This window comes from Siphateles boraxobius, unplaced genomic scaffold (genome assembly GCF_051911475.1).
Source record: "Siphateles boraxobius isolate OS27281-9 unplaced genomic scaffold, OSU_SipBor_1 3, whole genome shotgun sequence".
NCBI lineage: Eukaryota > Metazoa > Chordata > Actinopteri > Cypriniformes > Leuciscidae > Siphateles > Siphateles boraxobius.
Window position 1 is genome coordinate 5,072,654 of NW_027508919.1, and position 13,265 is coordinate 5,085,918.

Below are 13,265 nucleotides of genomic sequence, written 5' to 3' on the forward strand. Positions count from 1 at the left end.
ACATCCTAGTTATTGTCACTAAAATAAAACTAATGTTGTATTTGCTACTGCTGCTATTTTAAAAAAATTATAAAATAAGATAAACAAAAAGACAAGGATTTTGAAAACTTCTACGAACTGTGGTTGTAGAAGATCATATTAATTATAAATATAAATTTTTATAAACTATGGTTACCATGATACATTTTTGTAAAGACCATCCTGAAGAGTCGAAATTTCAAATTCCAAGGTGACTTTTCGCTGGCTTTGGGCCTTCTACTCATGATTAATGGATGCGATCCCTGTCTAGAGTCCACCTTTTCTTCATCTGAAGAGCATTAAGGCAGCACTTGAGCTTGTGGAATGAAATTTAATGACGGTGGAGCCTCAGGGGTGCAGAGCTATCTGTTAACCTCCTGTGCTCCCAACAGACAGTAGCCATATTCTCTTTTATAACACACAGGAAACTCAAACGAGCTGCCCTGAACGAACTGAGGTGTGCTTGTTCTAGTGGAGCAGAAGACATCCATGATTGATTTAGAAGATGTGGCCCGTGCATTCAGAGGGAGTCTCCACTTTAAAGAACCAGATTGTCCTATTCTACAGCCATCTTTTCAGTCAACATAATGTAGTGTTCTCACATGTCAACACTCAGATCTGATTGTCCGCCTGTAATGCGTCACTGGAGGATTCATTCAAATTTGAGGGTTTTACACAAAAAAAAAAAAAAAAAAAAAAAAAAAAAAAAAAGTAGACTCAAAAAGAAGGATTAAGACTCTTGAGGAACCCAAACACAAACTGAAAGTGAAGAAGAGTTTCATTGTTCATATAGAATAGATGGATAGGAGAGACAAGACAGACAGGAAAGGTCAGCAGGGCTTGCTTTACAGCAAAGAAAATAAATACAGGCTAATCAATTAAAAGAAAAATTACGTACTTAATTACTCGTTCTTTTTCATTCAATAATTTTGTTTTATGTTCGACAAAAAAACAGTCGTTTTTAAATGAATATTACTTTCATCATAGATAAACAGATAAAGAAGAAAATAAATAAAAAGCCCCATTTTAAAAAGTCACCAGTCTTCCAAAAGAATGAGATAATGTGATCAAATTACTCTTTCGCAATACAAAACATAGCTATTTTTGGCACAGAACTGGCATCCATGGTAAATGAGGAAATTAAAAGATTGAAAACAAGGATGAAAAGAGAAAACAGATAATCAAGAAGCCAACATTACCATTCGTCAGACGCAGCCAGTGAAGAGTAGTGTGTTTGGCCAGAGAAAGAGCAAGCAGACGTCTCACCTTTTCCCGAGTGCAAGGGCCTCTGACGTGCATAAGAGGGGTTTGGTTTGAAGAGGAACAAGGGAAGGAATGTAGTATAGAAGGGTGAAAAAGAAATGAAAGGTGCAGAGAAAAGAAAGGGGTGGCAAACAGAGCAAGAGAATAATTAGAAAGAACAATCACATAACACTTGAGAGAACACTTAGAGAAGACCGCAGACAGGTCCAAGACCTTCTTGGAAAGTGCTTTAGGATGCTTTTAGTGAAGCCCGCACAGAATGACACACATTACTTTTTTCATTTACTTGGAACTTTCCCAAACCACTGATAGCTGACTGTTTGAAATGGATTCAATGAAGGCATCTGTTCTCTGTGAGTCCCAAATAAAAGAGACAAGAACCGAAGCACTCCGGCCGACCTCGTTCCAGTCAGTAATGTCATGAGCATTTACTGATATGACAACAACAGGCAGTTCAAATTTTTTTTGTAAAGGACGCTCAACCTCAAACAGCAGTGGTCTCTACCACAGTCTGAGGAACTACTGTGTAATATACCTTGGTTTAGCATTGATAAGCTGCACTTTCTTCCAGAATAGCTGAAGAATTCCCAAACTCAAGGATGCAACCAGATATTTAAGATTATGGTGATCAAAAGTAAATGATTTGGTCGATAAAAAAATAAATAAAATACCATCCAATAAATATCCACTTAATCTGAATATATAGGAGCTTCTGTTCTACTCTTTCCCATAAAGTTTGGCACTGTGTATTGCAAAAATGGCTTCCGATGTTCCTCATTTGTAAGTTGCTTTGGATAAAAGCCTCTGCTAAAATACTAAATGTAAGTGTACATGGGATGCCTCCCTCAATGTAAGGATATCAAAAGTAGGGCCACGCCCTAATAGTCGACCAAACGTTAGTCGACGAGAAAAGGCTTAGTCAACCACATTTTTATTAGTCAGTTTCTCATTAAACAAAAAAAACTAAAAATACCAGAGGAATTGGCAAAGTCAAACAATCTGTGATGGACAGATCATTAACACAGCTGGTTCAGGTGGTAATTATGTCAGGCAGAGAATCCAAATGCTCACCTATCATTCATCAACCTCAAACATGGTTTATTATTTGAAACACGTTACTATAGCCTAATGTTAGTCACTTTACATGGCCGCTCTCTCTAACTTAAACCTAGATAAATGTGCGTTAATATTAGCCGAAGATCCAAACCTGCCTTTCTCTATAGGCGTATTCACTATACTGTGGAGAGATGAGTCAGTAGGGCTGCCCCCGACCAAAGATTTTTGACTTGTAGTCATTCATTTAAGCCATTAGTCAACTAATCGCACGTTTATATGAATTTAACTACTTAACTGTGGGGTGGAATATGCCTATTTTCCGGTCAAGCGCACATAAAAACACCGGCAAAAGTAATGATTGTGAATGTGTCGAAAAAAACACAAGGAGACATTAATAGTTTCAGTGTTGGCTGCAAACTATTAAACTATTGGCCGCACCTTTACAGAGAAATGCACCCTTCATACGGACTACATAATCAGAATATTTGTTTTTAATTAAATTGGTTCATTTAAGTAGACATTTCAAGCTTTCTATGGCTACATCTACATTAATCCGGATACATTTCACAACTCTTTGTTGAACACAGATCTTATTTTTTGCTATTTTCCAAAAGTCTATGGGGAAAATGCATAGCTTTTCGATCGAGGGAACCCATGCGCCGCTAGCTTCCGAGTTGTCCTACAAAGTGACGTCATAACTTCGGTACTCTATGTACTTTCCACTTAAAACATATTACCGCGTGTCTAGTCACGTAACTCCGCCCCGTCCAGTCTGCAACATTGCAGCAACATGAGCCCCTTTCACACAGCGCGCTGATCCCGGGAAATTGCCAGAACAAACACCTTCTGTGTGAACGCAAACACGACCTGGGATCGATGCCAGGTTGGGGACGTAGTAACATTGCCGTGTTCAGCCCCGGAACGCGTGCTGTGTGAACAAAAGCCGTAATCAATGCCGTGTCGTAATGATGGCACTTAAGCCGGGATCGTTCGCCAGCGTGAAACGGTACGTAATGCGCTCGTTTATGATCGAATCGGAGAAAAAAAATGCACAAGTGCGAGAGAGAGAAATCGCAGCTCATAAGCAAACTATAGACGCCGCTGAGACATGTCACGTGTCTTTACTGGTTGTGTGTGAACACACTCTCTGATTCCGGAAAACCACTGGCAGTGTGAATGAACCAAAGTCAAACGAACCCGGGTCAAATCCCGGGTGACTTTATCCGTGTATTTTCCGGAATCTCTGTGTGAAAGGGAACTCAAACACTGAGTCAACTCAGCAACAGGAGCCGCCGGTACCAAAGAAACACGCGAAAAAAGAGAGAGACTGACAAACGCCCAGCAACAAGTGCCTCCACAAAGCAGGTTTCGATAACACAAGCATTTACAAATGCTACACAATGTGAAAAGGATTAGTTTTTTAGTTTTATACAAGTTATATTTTAATTTTAAGATGGCAATATTTACAATAATTTATTTTGTTTACAAAAATAACTATTTTTAAAAGTTCTTTATTTTCTACATTTTTAAGAAACTTTATTTTTACATTAAAACTTGACTTTTTTATAAGACGTTTTTATTTCAAGCATTGTATGCTTTGTTTGATTCAATTGTTTGAAATATTTAATAAATAAGCATTAAAATCTATCTGTGCGGGTTTCCTTATTTTAGAATCACAAAGATAGGATTATGCACTCTTTCATTAGAATAAAATAACTGTGAACATTACAGTATGAGCCTTGCCAGTGACATTAATTTTTTTTTTTAAATAATCGTTCAATAATCGTAATCGAGGTAACTTGTTTGATTTAACGCGATTATGATTTTAGCCAAAATTGTCCAGCCCTATATGGACATGGCCTATATTTCTTATGTATGTGAGGCAAGTATATGTGGAGTTTCAGTTCAATTATGTGAAGCACTGCTGTACAGGGAGACGGCAGAATGAGCGCCCTGTTTGTTATTTAAAATTTTGTTGTTATTGTAAGCGTACACAAATAAAAGTTTCTACCCTTTACAGTTTCGAATTATGTATTACCAAAAATGACGGAGTATTTTAAGTAGAAAAAATGCAAATGTTCGCGCCGGTGCCTCCATGTCATGTAGTAAGCGTGCTATACTTCCACACTCCGCACAAACACCAGGATATGCGCACATTTATCTGGGTTAATGTAAGAGCGATCGGTCAGGTAAAGTTGCAACTTACATGTTTTAAATGATAAGCCATATTTGAGATTGATGGATGAAATCCGAACTTTTGGATGCCAGACAAGGAATTAATTACCACAAGGAACCGCCGTTAACGATCTATCCCTCATGGACCTGTGGAGTTTTTTTTTATGCAACTAACGGACTAATTAAATCTAGCCTCTTCTCGTCGACTAACATTTAGTCCACTATAAGGGGGAAGCCCTACGAGTCAGCATCGTCAACATCAAGCATTTTTGCAGCCGACCACTGACTCAGCAAACACTAGTATTTTAATAAATTATTAAAACGTTCAGACAGTCTCCTTTCTGCTTTTTTTTTTACTTAATTACTTATGCCAGTGCGCTGCAGTAAGCTTTAAGTTTGATTGCATAATTTATATTTTAAAGGCTCATTATTATGGTTTAATATTTATTTTTCTGTAATGTACAACAATCTTCTACATTACAGAAATGCGCCTACAGAGAAATGAAACCCTGAAACTGAAACCATACCCCACCCCCAGTAGGCCTATATATTTAAGTAACTAAATGAATATCATAAATGTGACAAGGCCTATTTGACTAATAGCTTACTGAAGTATCAGTCAATGAGAATTTTAATTACCAGAGAGCTTGCCCACCTTACATACCTCAAATAAGTAATATACATGTATTACACCAATTAACATAATAGTTTTTTTTATTTCTGGAATTTAGATAATGTATTCATGAAATAAACTATGGTTTACAGGCATTTTTTACCTGGCATTTTTTACTTTGCATACCTGGAGTTTACCTGGCATTTTTTAAATAATTTAATATATATATATATATATATATATATATATATATATATATATATATATATATATATATATATATATTTTAAAGTGCTCATTTGGATATTAGTTTTTGCTGTAGTAGTGAAATCAAAGTTGAGAATCATCTGTGCAAAATTTTAATTAATTTATTTTATTTTATTTACAAAATGTAAAGAAATGTAAAATCTACAAAATCAACACAAACGCGCACATCTGGGTCTTGCTGTTAAACTCGTTTTTACAACATAATACTCTAAGCTACATTTCTCTAACTGGCCAATGAGAGACAAATGAGGACTTTGAGAAAAGAGCTCACTTAGCAAAACACATGCCAAACTTCATGCCCCGGCACGCCTGTGTAACAAAGAGTTTACATTCCACAATTTACAAAAGGGAGTAGACAATGCCATTTAAAGGAGTGAGTGATGTTAAACACAGCTTTAAGAGAAACTCATCATTACTGGTAAGTGGTAACAAACAGAGCAAAGTGTTGGTGTGTTCAACCGCAGGCCTTATTTTTCAAGATACAGTTTACTTTCAAAGTGATAAGAGGATTTAAATAAAGTTAAGCGCCTGTTGATGTTTGCCTTGCTTTATCAAAGCCATCATTTCCAATCAGATGACATTTACAAACAAAGCTCTTGGAATTTTATGCATCTTCTTAAAAGAGCTTAAAAGAGCAATGGGTGTAGCCACAACACTTGCATCCGATCAGACATAAATGCCTACACATTATAGGAGTTTGTTTTAAAAGAAAATACTATTTTAGTTGTTCTTTGTATTACTTGCCGTTTCTTCGTAAGTATTTGTGAAATGTGCAGGCAATTTCTAAGTGAAAATTGTTTAAAAGGAAATGTATTTCGACAAACGAGGTATTTGATCTCTGACTCAATGATAACATCAGACTGTACCACAGGCCTTTGAACCTTTGTGTGCTTGCAGATAAAGCATTTGTAGGAGCTAACAGGTCAAAGATTTTATTCCACTGGTTAAAAGACAAACCTGATTGATGACGTAGACGCCATAGTCCAGTTGCTGACGCTGTAGGATTGGGTGCAGATAATACAGCCAGTACTTCAGGTGCTCGTCACGGTTCCTGAAAGGGATGATCAATGCCACCTTCTGCTGGGCGATGCAGTCTGTGGGTTTAAATCGCCCGCCGGGCTGCAAGACAGTGTTCTCTGACCTCACGAGGTCTAGGGTGACTGGGTCAGAGAACTCAACCCGGAGTGGACCCACTAGAAGAACCGATGCACAAATGACATGCTTTATTATGGAGACTAAATAAATCTTATTTTCTACAAGGAGAGTTCGCCAAAAAATGAAAGTTCTGTCATAATTTAGCCACTCACCCTCAAGTTGTTCCATACCTGTAAGAATTTCTTCTGTTGAGATATTGTGAAGAATGTTGGTAACCAGAAAGTTGACAGTAGCCATTGACTTCCATTGTATTTTTTTTTCCTACGATGGAAGTCAATGGCTACCGTCAACTGTCTGGTTACCAACATTCTTCAAAATATCTTCTTTTGTGTTCAACAGAAGAAAGAAACAACATAGAACAACACGAGGGTGAGTAAAGAATGACAGAATTTTCATTTTTGAGTGAACTATCCCTTTAACAACAATATTGTGACTGGATAACTTCAACCATTACAAACCAACCAAGCACTATTGTGTCTTAAAGTAAACCATGTCACCTTAGAGAACTCATTCTTACTCATTGCACTATGGGGATATCCGATTACATTATCATACTACTGTTGTTACAAGCAGCAGCAGTGTCAATGTTGTCTGACAAAAGAGAAAGATAGCCAGCAAGGACAAAATAACAGACACAATGCTTCTCAGCCAATTTTTCCATTACGACACAGAGCTTCAGGGAAGCCAATTCATCAGCATCAGTAGATAACGTGAAAACTACCGAGTGGCACGTATGCAAGAGACAAGAAATTGATTAAAAAAAATTAAACACAGAGGGGTAAAATGTTAACATCCAGAGACTCGACAGCTGTAAAAACATGATTTTGTTTTTGGAATCTGGATTGAGGGAAGACAAAGTGACAGGTCACATAATTTATAACAAACACAAGATTCTCAGAAATACTAAACTGAGTTGATTAATAAAAGACCAGCAGAATTGTAGGTGGATTCTGGTTAAAAAGAAGTGTGTGAGTGAGAGAGAGAGAGAGAGAGAGAGAGAGAGAGAGAGAGAGAGAGAGAGAGAGAGAGAGAGAGAGAGAGAGAGAGAGAGAGAGAGAGAGAGAGACTAAACCAGCTAAACCAGCCAATATTGTATTTTGAACAACTAAACTCAACTTAACTAAAACACAAAATGTATATTTTGAAAATTAAACCTAATTTACACTTGTATTTGTCATGAAAACAGCCTCATGATACAAAAACAATGAATGTTCCTTTAAATAGGCTTAATTTTCAAATGTCTAGAAGACTCAACCAACTTAACAGAAAAAATGAGAAGACTAGTTAACACCAGCTATATTAATTCATGCTAACATCAACTAGTATTATATATATTTTTAACTTATCAATAATTAAATGTGCATTAACATAGTTAGAAGTGGCATTAAACGTTATGTATACTAGTGAAAAGTTTGGAATCATTAAGATTATTGTATATGTTTGAAAGAAGACCCTTATGCTCGAGGATTAATTGATGAATAGAAATTTCAATAGAACAGCATTTATTTTTAGTAATGTTTTGTAGCACTATGCATAGATATTTTTGTTCATTTTATAGCATCCTTGGGAATAAAACTATCTTTTTCTTTTAAATCTGACTTCATTTTGAATGCTAGTGTAACAATTTGAAATGTGTTTGAATCATGGATTCCACAAAAATATTAAGCAACAAAAATTGATTCAAAATTGATGACGAGAAATATTTTTTAAGCAGTACATCAGCAAGAATAATTGCTGAAGGATCATGTGACACTGAAGACCGGAGTAATGATGCTGAAAATCATCGTCATCCGTTTTTATTGAAGATATATATTCTAAATAAACAATAGCATATAATATATTCCAAAATATTTATTACGTTATTATAAATATAAATATGATTGATAGACAGACAGACAGACAGACAGACAGACAGACAGACAGATAAGATAGATAGATAGATAGATAGATAGATAGATAGATAGATAGATAGATAGATAGATAGATAGATAGATAGATAGATAGATAGATAGATAGATAGATAGATAGATATTTGAAACGGCAACTCACCCAAGCGAGGTGGATTGTCAGGGCATGTTTCCAGCTTTCTCTCAGTTTCTGTGATATTCGTAACAGATGTCAGTCTGTTCAGTCTGATCTCCTCGGTGGAAACTTTCTGTTCGGTCAGTTTTCTGTGGATCTGAGGGGTTTGCTGATTTTGTACGAAGGTTTGCCTTGAATCTGAATTTCTCATATAATATATGAGAGTAACAGAGATGTGAAGGAAACACAGCACAACCACCAGAGAGCAAGTCCTGTGCAAAAGACTGAAATTCCCAACTGCATCCGGCATTGTAGAAATCCTGGATATGCTTTTGAATATATATTTTAAAAAGAAAACAAGAAAAAAAGCTATTTACAATCTAACCCAGTCACTTCCTATATTTTTCCCACTTCCTGGGCTTTGTGAACATATAACTATTTATATACTCTATTACAAGTTAAACCCCCTATCACATACTGTTTTAATTATAAAAAATAAAATACAATGTAATATAATGCTTATTTATACGAACGTCTCACGAACCGATTACACCCGATTTTAAATAATTCAACAGCTTAGCTCAGTTCTCAGCTAACTTAACGTTAACGTTAATAACACGGGAACCGCTACATTTGGCTTAACGTTATTTTCAACAATTAAAACGTCAACGTTGGCACGTAAAACTACTAAAAAAACGAAACTTGAACTTCAGTCCCGGTCATGGTTGACGTTTAAGCGTGTATGAAAAAAATAAGTCCGTTTAAAATAAAGTTTATAGGAGTAAATTATGACTTGACTTGACGGCACGAAGACAGAAGTAAAACTCCAGATAAAGTTAAACGCCAGCCGACGACATCTTCCTAGAAACCCACAAAATCTCCAGATTCCCACTGTTTTACATGATAAATCTCCGTGCCAGAGTAATCCGCGATAATGATATCGCAAGGGAGATGGCGAAAAGTTTCCGGACAGATTCCAAGCCAGTCGGTGAAGTAACGCGTCGCATATAGCTTTTAGATCGGTTGATATGCGCTCAGCTCAGTTTGATCTCTAGAGACTCTGCTGAGGGATTTGTTGTTGATTATGACTTGTAGATCAGCGAAAGAGCTAGTTGCGTCATCAAATGAAGCCAGCTACAGCGGGAAAACCCCCAGCTTCAAAATAAAAGCACGCCCTGAGCGGTTCAATTTAGAATGTTTTGCTCATCGCAATTAATTCCATTTCATTCCCAGCATACTTATTTTACTCCTGGGACAGCCCAGTAAAATGCTTTCTTTGTGACACCAGTAGGAAATACACTGAAATACTACATCGAAATTTGCCCGACATCCACTAATGTTAATAAGGTAACCCAATAATTGATTAAACGATGCATAAAATGAGACAGAGCAATTTTCATGATAGATTAATTATAGACCCTTTACAATTTTACATACACAGTACAAAATTTGGTAGTTGTTTTTGTATCAGCACTTTGCATGCTTTCGGGCACTGGCATTATCTTTCAGACAGGCAAACTCAACAGTTCTGGTCATGTGACTATTTACACCAGCCATGAAAAAGTAAAAGTAAAATAAAATCTTCACAACCTCTTCAAACTCAAAAGCACATAAATATTATCAGTGAGAATAAATTGGTAATAAAAAAATGAATGGTGATGACCAAGTGATGACAATATAATTGGTCACTCGTGTGTGAGATACTTTCTCTCTTTCTTTTTGAATGGTCATCTACGTATGTTGAATGGTAAGCGCTTCTCACGTAGATGTTCAGCGGAGCCTTGTGGTCTAAAAGGAATATAACACCATAAATGTGAAATACAACGGCATGAGCAAAACTTTCTTACAGTTTTCCCCGATTGCTAAGTAACACACTATAACTGATTCATTAGTCACAATTTCTAGACTACTCATTCAGTTTTATCAAAACATATAATATATATATATAGGCCTATCATATTTCTCAAAACGTTTCACACATTTCACCTGTTTTTACTTACATTCCAATTTTCATAATTATTTCTGCAAAAATTCTACGCAAAAGAAAACAGAAACATATAATAACCTTAAAGTGTCACAATGTGAACTAATTTTTTCGTCTGCAGAAATGCAAGCACAGTACTTTTCGCAGAACTCTAAACACATTTTTTTTTACCTTAGACACATCATGCAAAACTATAACAGCTCTTGTGTTTAATTTAGAAAACACTGCAATTTAAATGCCACAAAAAAACCTTTGATCACTTAGAAATCAAAACAAATACATTATTCACCCTTGCATTTCTGTTTATTTTGTAAAAATTTACTGAATATGCATACAAGTCAAGTCACCTTTATGTTTATAGAGCTTTATACAATTCAGATTGTTTCAAAGTGGCTTCACAAAATAGTAACAAATTCAAATTCTCCTGAAAAGCAGTTATACATGTCAATAGTGTCATTATTCAGCTGAAGTCAGTTCAGTGTTGTTTTATTTCAGTTCAATAACTGTGATCAACTGTGCATTCAGTGGCGGTTCTAGAGGGGGGGCCCGTGCCCCTGTGACAACAAGCTTGGCCCCCTTGTGGCCCCCCTAAATGTGGAGTATGAAATAATGTTTACAAAACTGTTTTTTGCTATCTTTGTTATCGTTGTATGCATATTTTTTTTTTTATTATTCTATCTTTGTGGATTTGCTTGTTCACGTGACAATTCGCATCACATTCGCGGGAATCGCGGCAGAATAACGTCTGTCTCCTGCACGCGAGAGAGGAGAGAAGGAGAAAGCTGGTCAGTTGCAAGTTCATTCTGTATGTGCGTATCGGGTGTGCGATGTGTATTGTCTATTCAAATATTGTAATCATTGTTTTAACTATGTACGAGGCACTGTGAGCTGACATCGCATTTGTCTATGGTTCTTTCACTGCTGTGTGCGGTTCATTGGTAGGCCTATGTCTTATATTTATATCATATTATGTTCTTATATTAGAATATCAAATCAGCAAGAGTGCCGTTTTCCCGTGCACAATTGCAACTGTGATATTGATGTTATACAACAGTTAAATCAACAATAAGTTAACATGAGTTACTTTTTAGACACAATATTGTCAATATTTTTTGTTTTCCCTTTATTTCGCCGACTAGAATTTCAAAATGAAACCGTAGCAGAGTCTCAATGCAACAGACAGCGATGATTTATTGACTGAAATCCGCGTTTTGATCACTTGCTGCTTTCCCGAATGAATCAGCCGTTTGAACAAATCGGTTGAATGAATGAATCCCTCAACTCACTTCTGTGACTTTCCGCCGCCTACTGGCGGTTTTAGTTTCATATTTAAAGTACCCTTTAATTAAAACGTTAAAATTAGAAATCATTTCATGTTTAAATATTGATTTTAAAAAAAATCTCATAGCTTTATTTATGCAATTGTAAATGGAGTGTAAATATATTAATGCCGCTTCTGTGTCACCTCTAGACTGCACTGCAAACATGGATTTTGATTAAATTAATTAATTTGACTGGTAACAGTGGTACTGTATAATTATTGTATAATCAAGTATTATTGTATAAATAAGTATAATTACTGTATAATTTGAATGTTAGTATTTGACATAAAAGGTGATTCATAACTCTAAATAAGTTTAGAAAGAATGTCCATATATAGGTGAAAATGCCCCTGGAAATCGATTTAAGCTGGCAAATTAAATTAATTAAAAAATTAATTTCGGTCCCTGCTGTTAACTGACCACTGCATAGAATATTAAAAAATATGAATATCTTTGTGAGTCTGCTGTCAACAACAGGCCTAAACCGGCCATGTCACCAGCACAAAAACACAATCAGTAAAATATCATCTAATTATCAACAAAACATTGTAAATATTGAGATATATTTTTGTCAATATTCCACACCCCTAATGTACGGTATGAATTATGATTTCTTCAAAAGCCTTCAATTTGACTTTAAAAAGTGTGCAGTAACCTGTAAACGGTTAGACAGTTACCTAGCAAGTCAGTTATTTTCAGTAAATGAATTAATAAGCTTCTTGGTCCCCATTGCTTTTGCTCTATAGTTCTCACCAAAATAAAGAGAAAGAAGGACATCATGTCAATTACAGTTACTGTGACTAATACTGAATATGTAATGCAAACGTAAAAATATAATGGAAATGCAAATACATTGTTGAATGATTATAAACATGGTATTTTTCCTGTTAATGCCAGTGCAGAAAATGATATGACAACAATAAGGTCTAAATGTAACTGGCCCCTCTAACAGTACAACTGGCCCCCGCTTGGCCCCCCCAGTTGAAATGGTCTAGAACCGCCACTGGGCGGTTACACACAGTAACTGTGTGTATTTGTGCACATACGACAAACTCCTGTGCACTTCACTGCACACTGAACAAACAAAAGACAAAATAGTAGTGTTTTACATTGTTCACATCCGTGTGTTTTTGACGTTTATATAATCATTAGATGGTTACGTGTAGAATTACTGTTCAAAAACACAATTTTTTGAAGAGTTAAGCTAGTTTTGAATGAAGTGTTTGTTTTTGCAAGAGATGTGGGATGTTTTGCATGTTGTGTGCATGTTTTGTTTCGAGAAATGTAGCCATATAGTTTCAGAAATTGTGTTAAGCAATTTAAAAAAACTTTAAATAGCAAAACTGATGATTAGAATCTCAGGATAATAACTACTAGCCTGTGATTACAG

At 35.8% G+C, this 13,265-nt stretch overlaps 1 protein-coding gene across 1 annotated transcript in view; it reads right to left on the bottom strand.

Moving 5' to 3' along the window:
* Positions 1–12,594, bottom strand: part of b4galt1l (DP-Gal:betaGlcNAc beta 1,4- galactosyltransferase, polypeptide 1, like) — a 29,275-nt gene extending 16,681 nt beyond the window's left edge. Inside the window, exons 1-2 of the mRNA XM_077247541.1 lie at positions 8,597–12,594; positions 6,350–6,585 (exon numbers count right to left, since the gene is read on the bottom strand). Of these exons, the coding sequence (XP_077103656.1) occupies positions 6,350–6,585; positions 8,597–8,879 (519 nt within the window). The 5' untranslated portion in view covers positions 8,880–12,594. The remainder of the gene's footprint in view (positions 1–6,349; positions 6,586–8,596) is intronic.
* Positions 12,595–13,265: the final 671 nt, after the last annotated feature.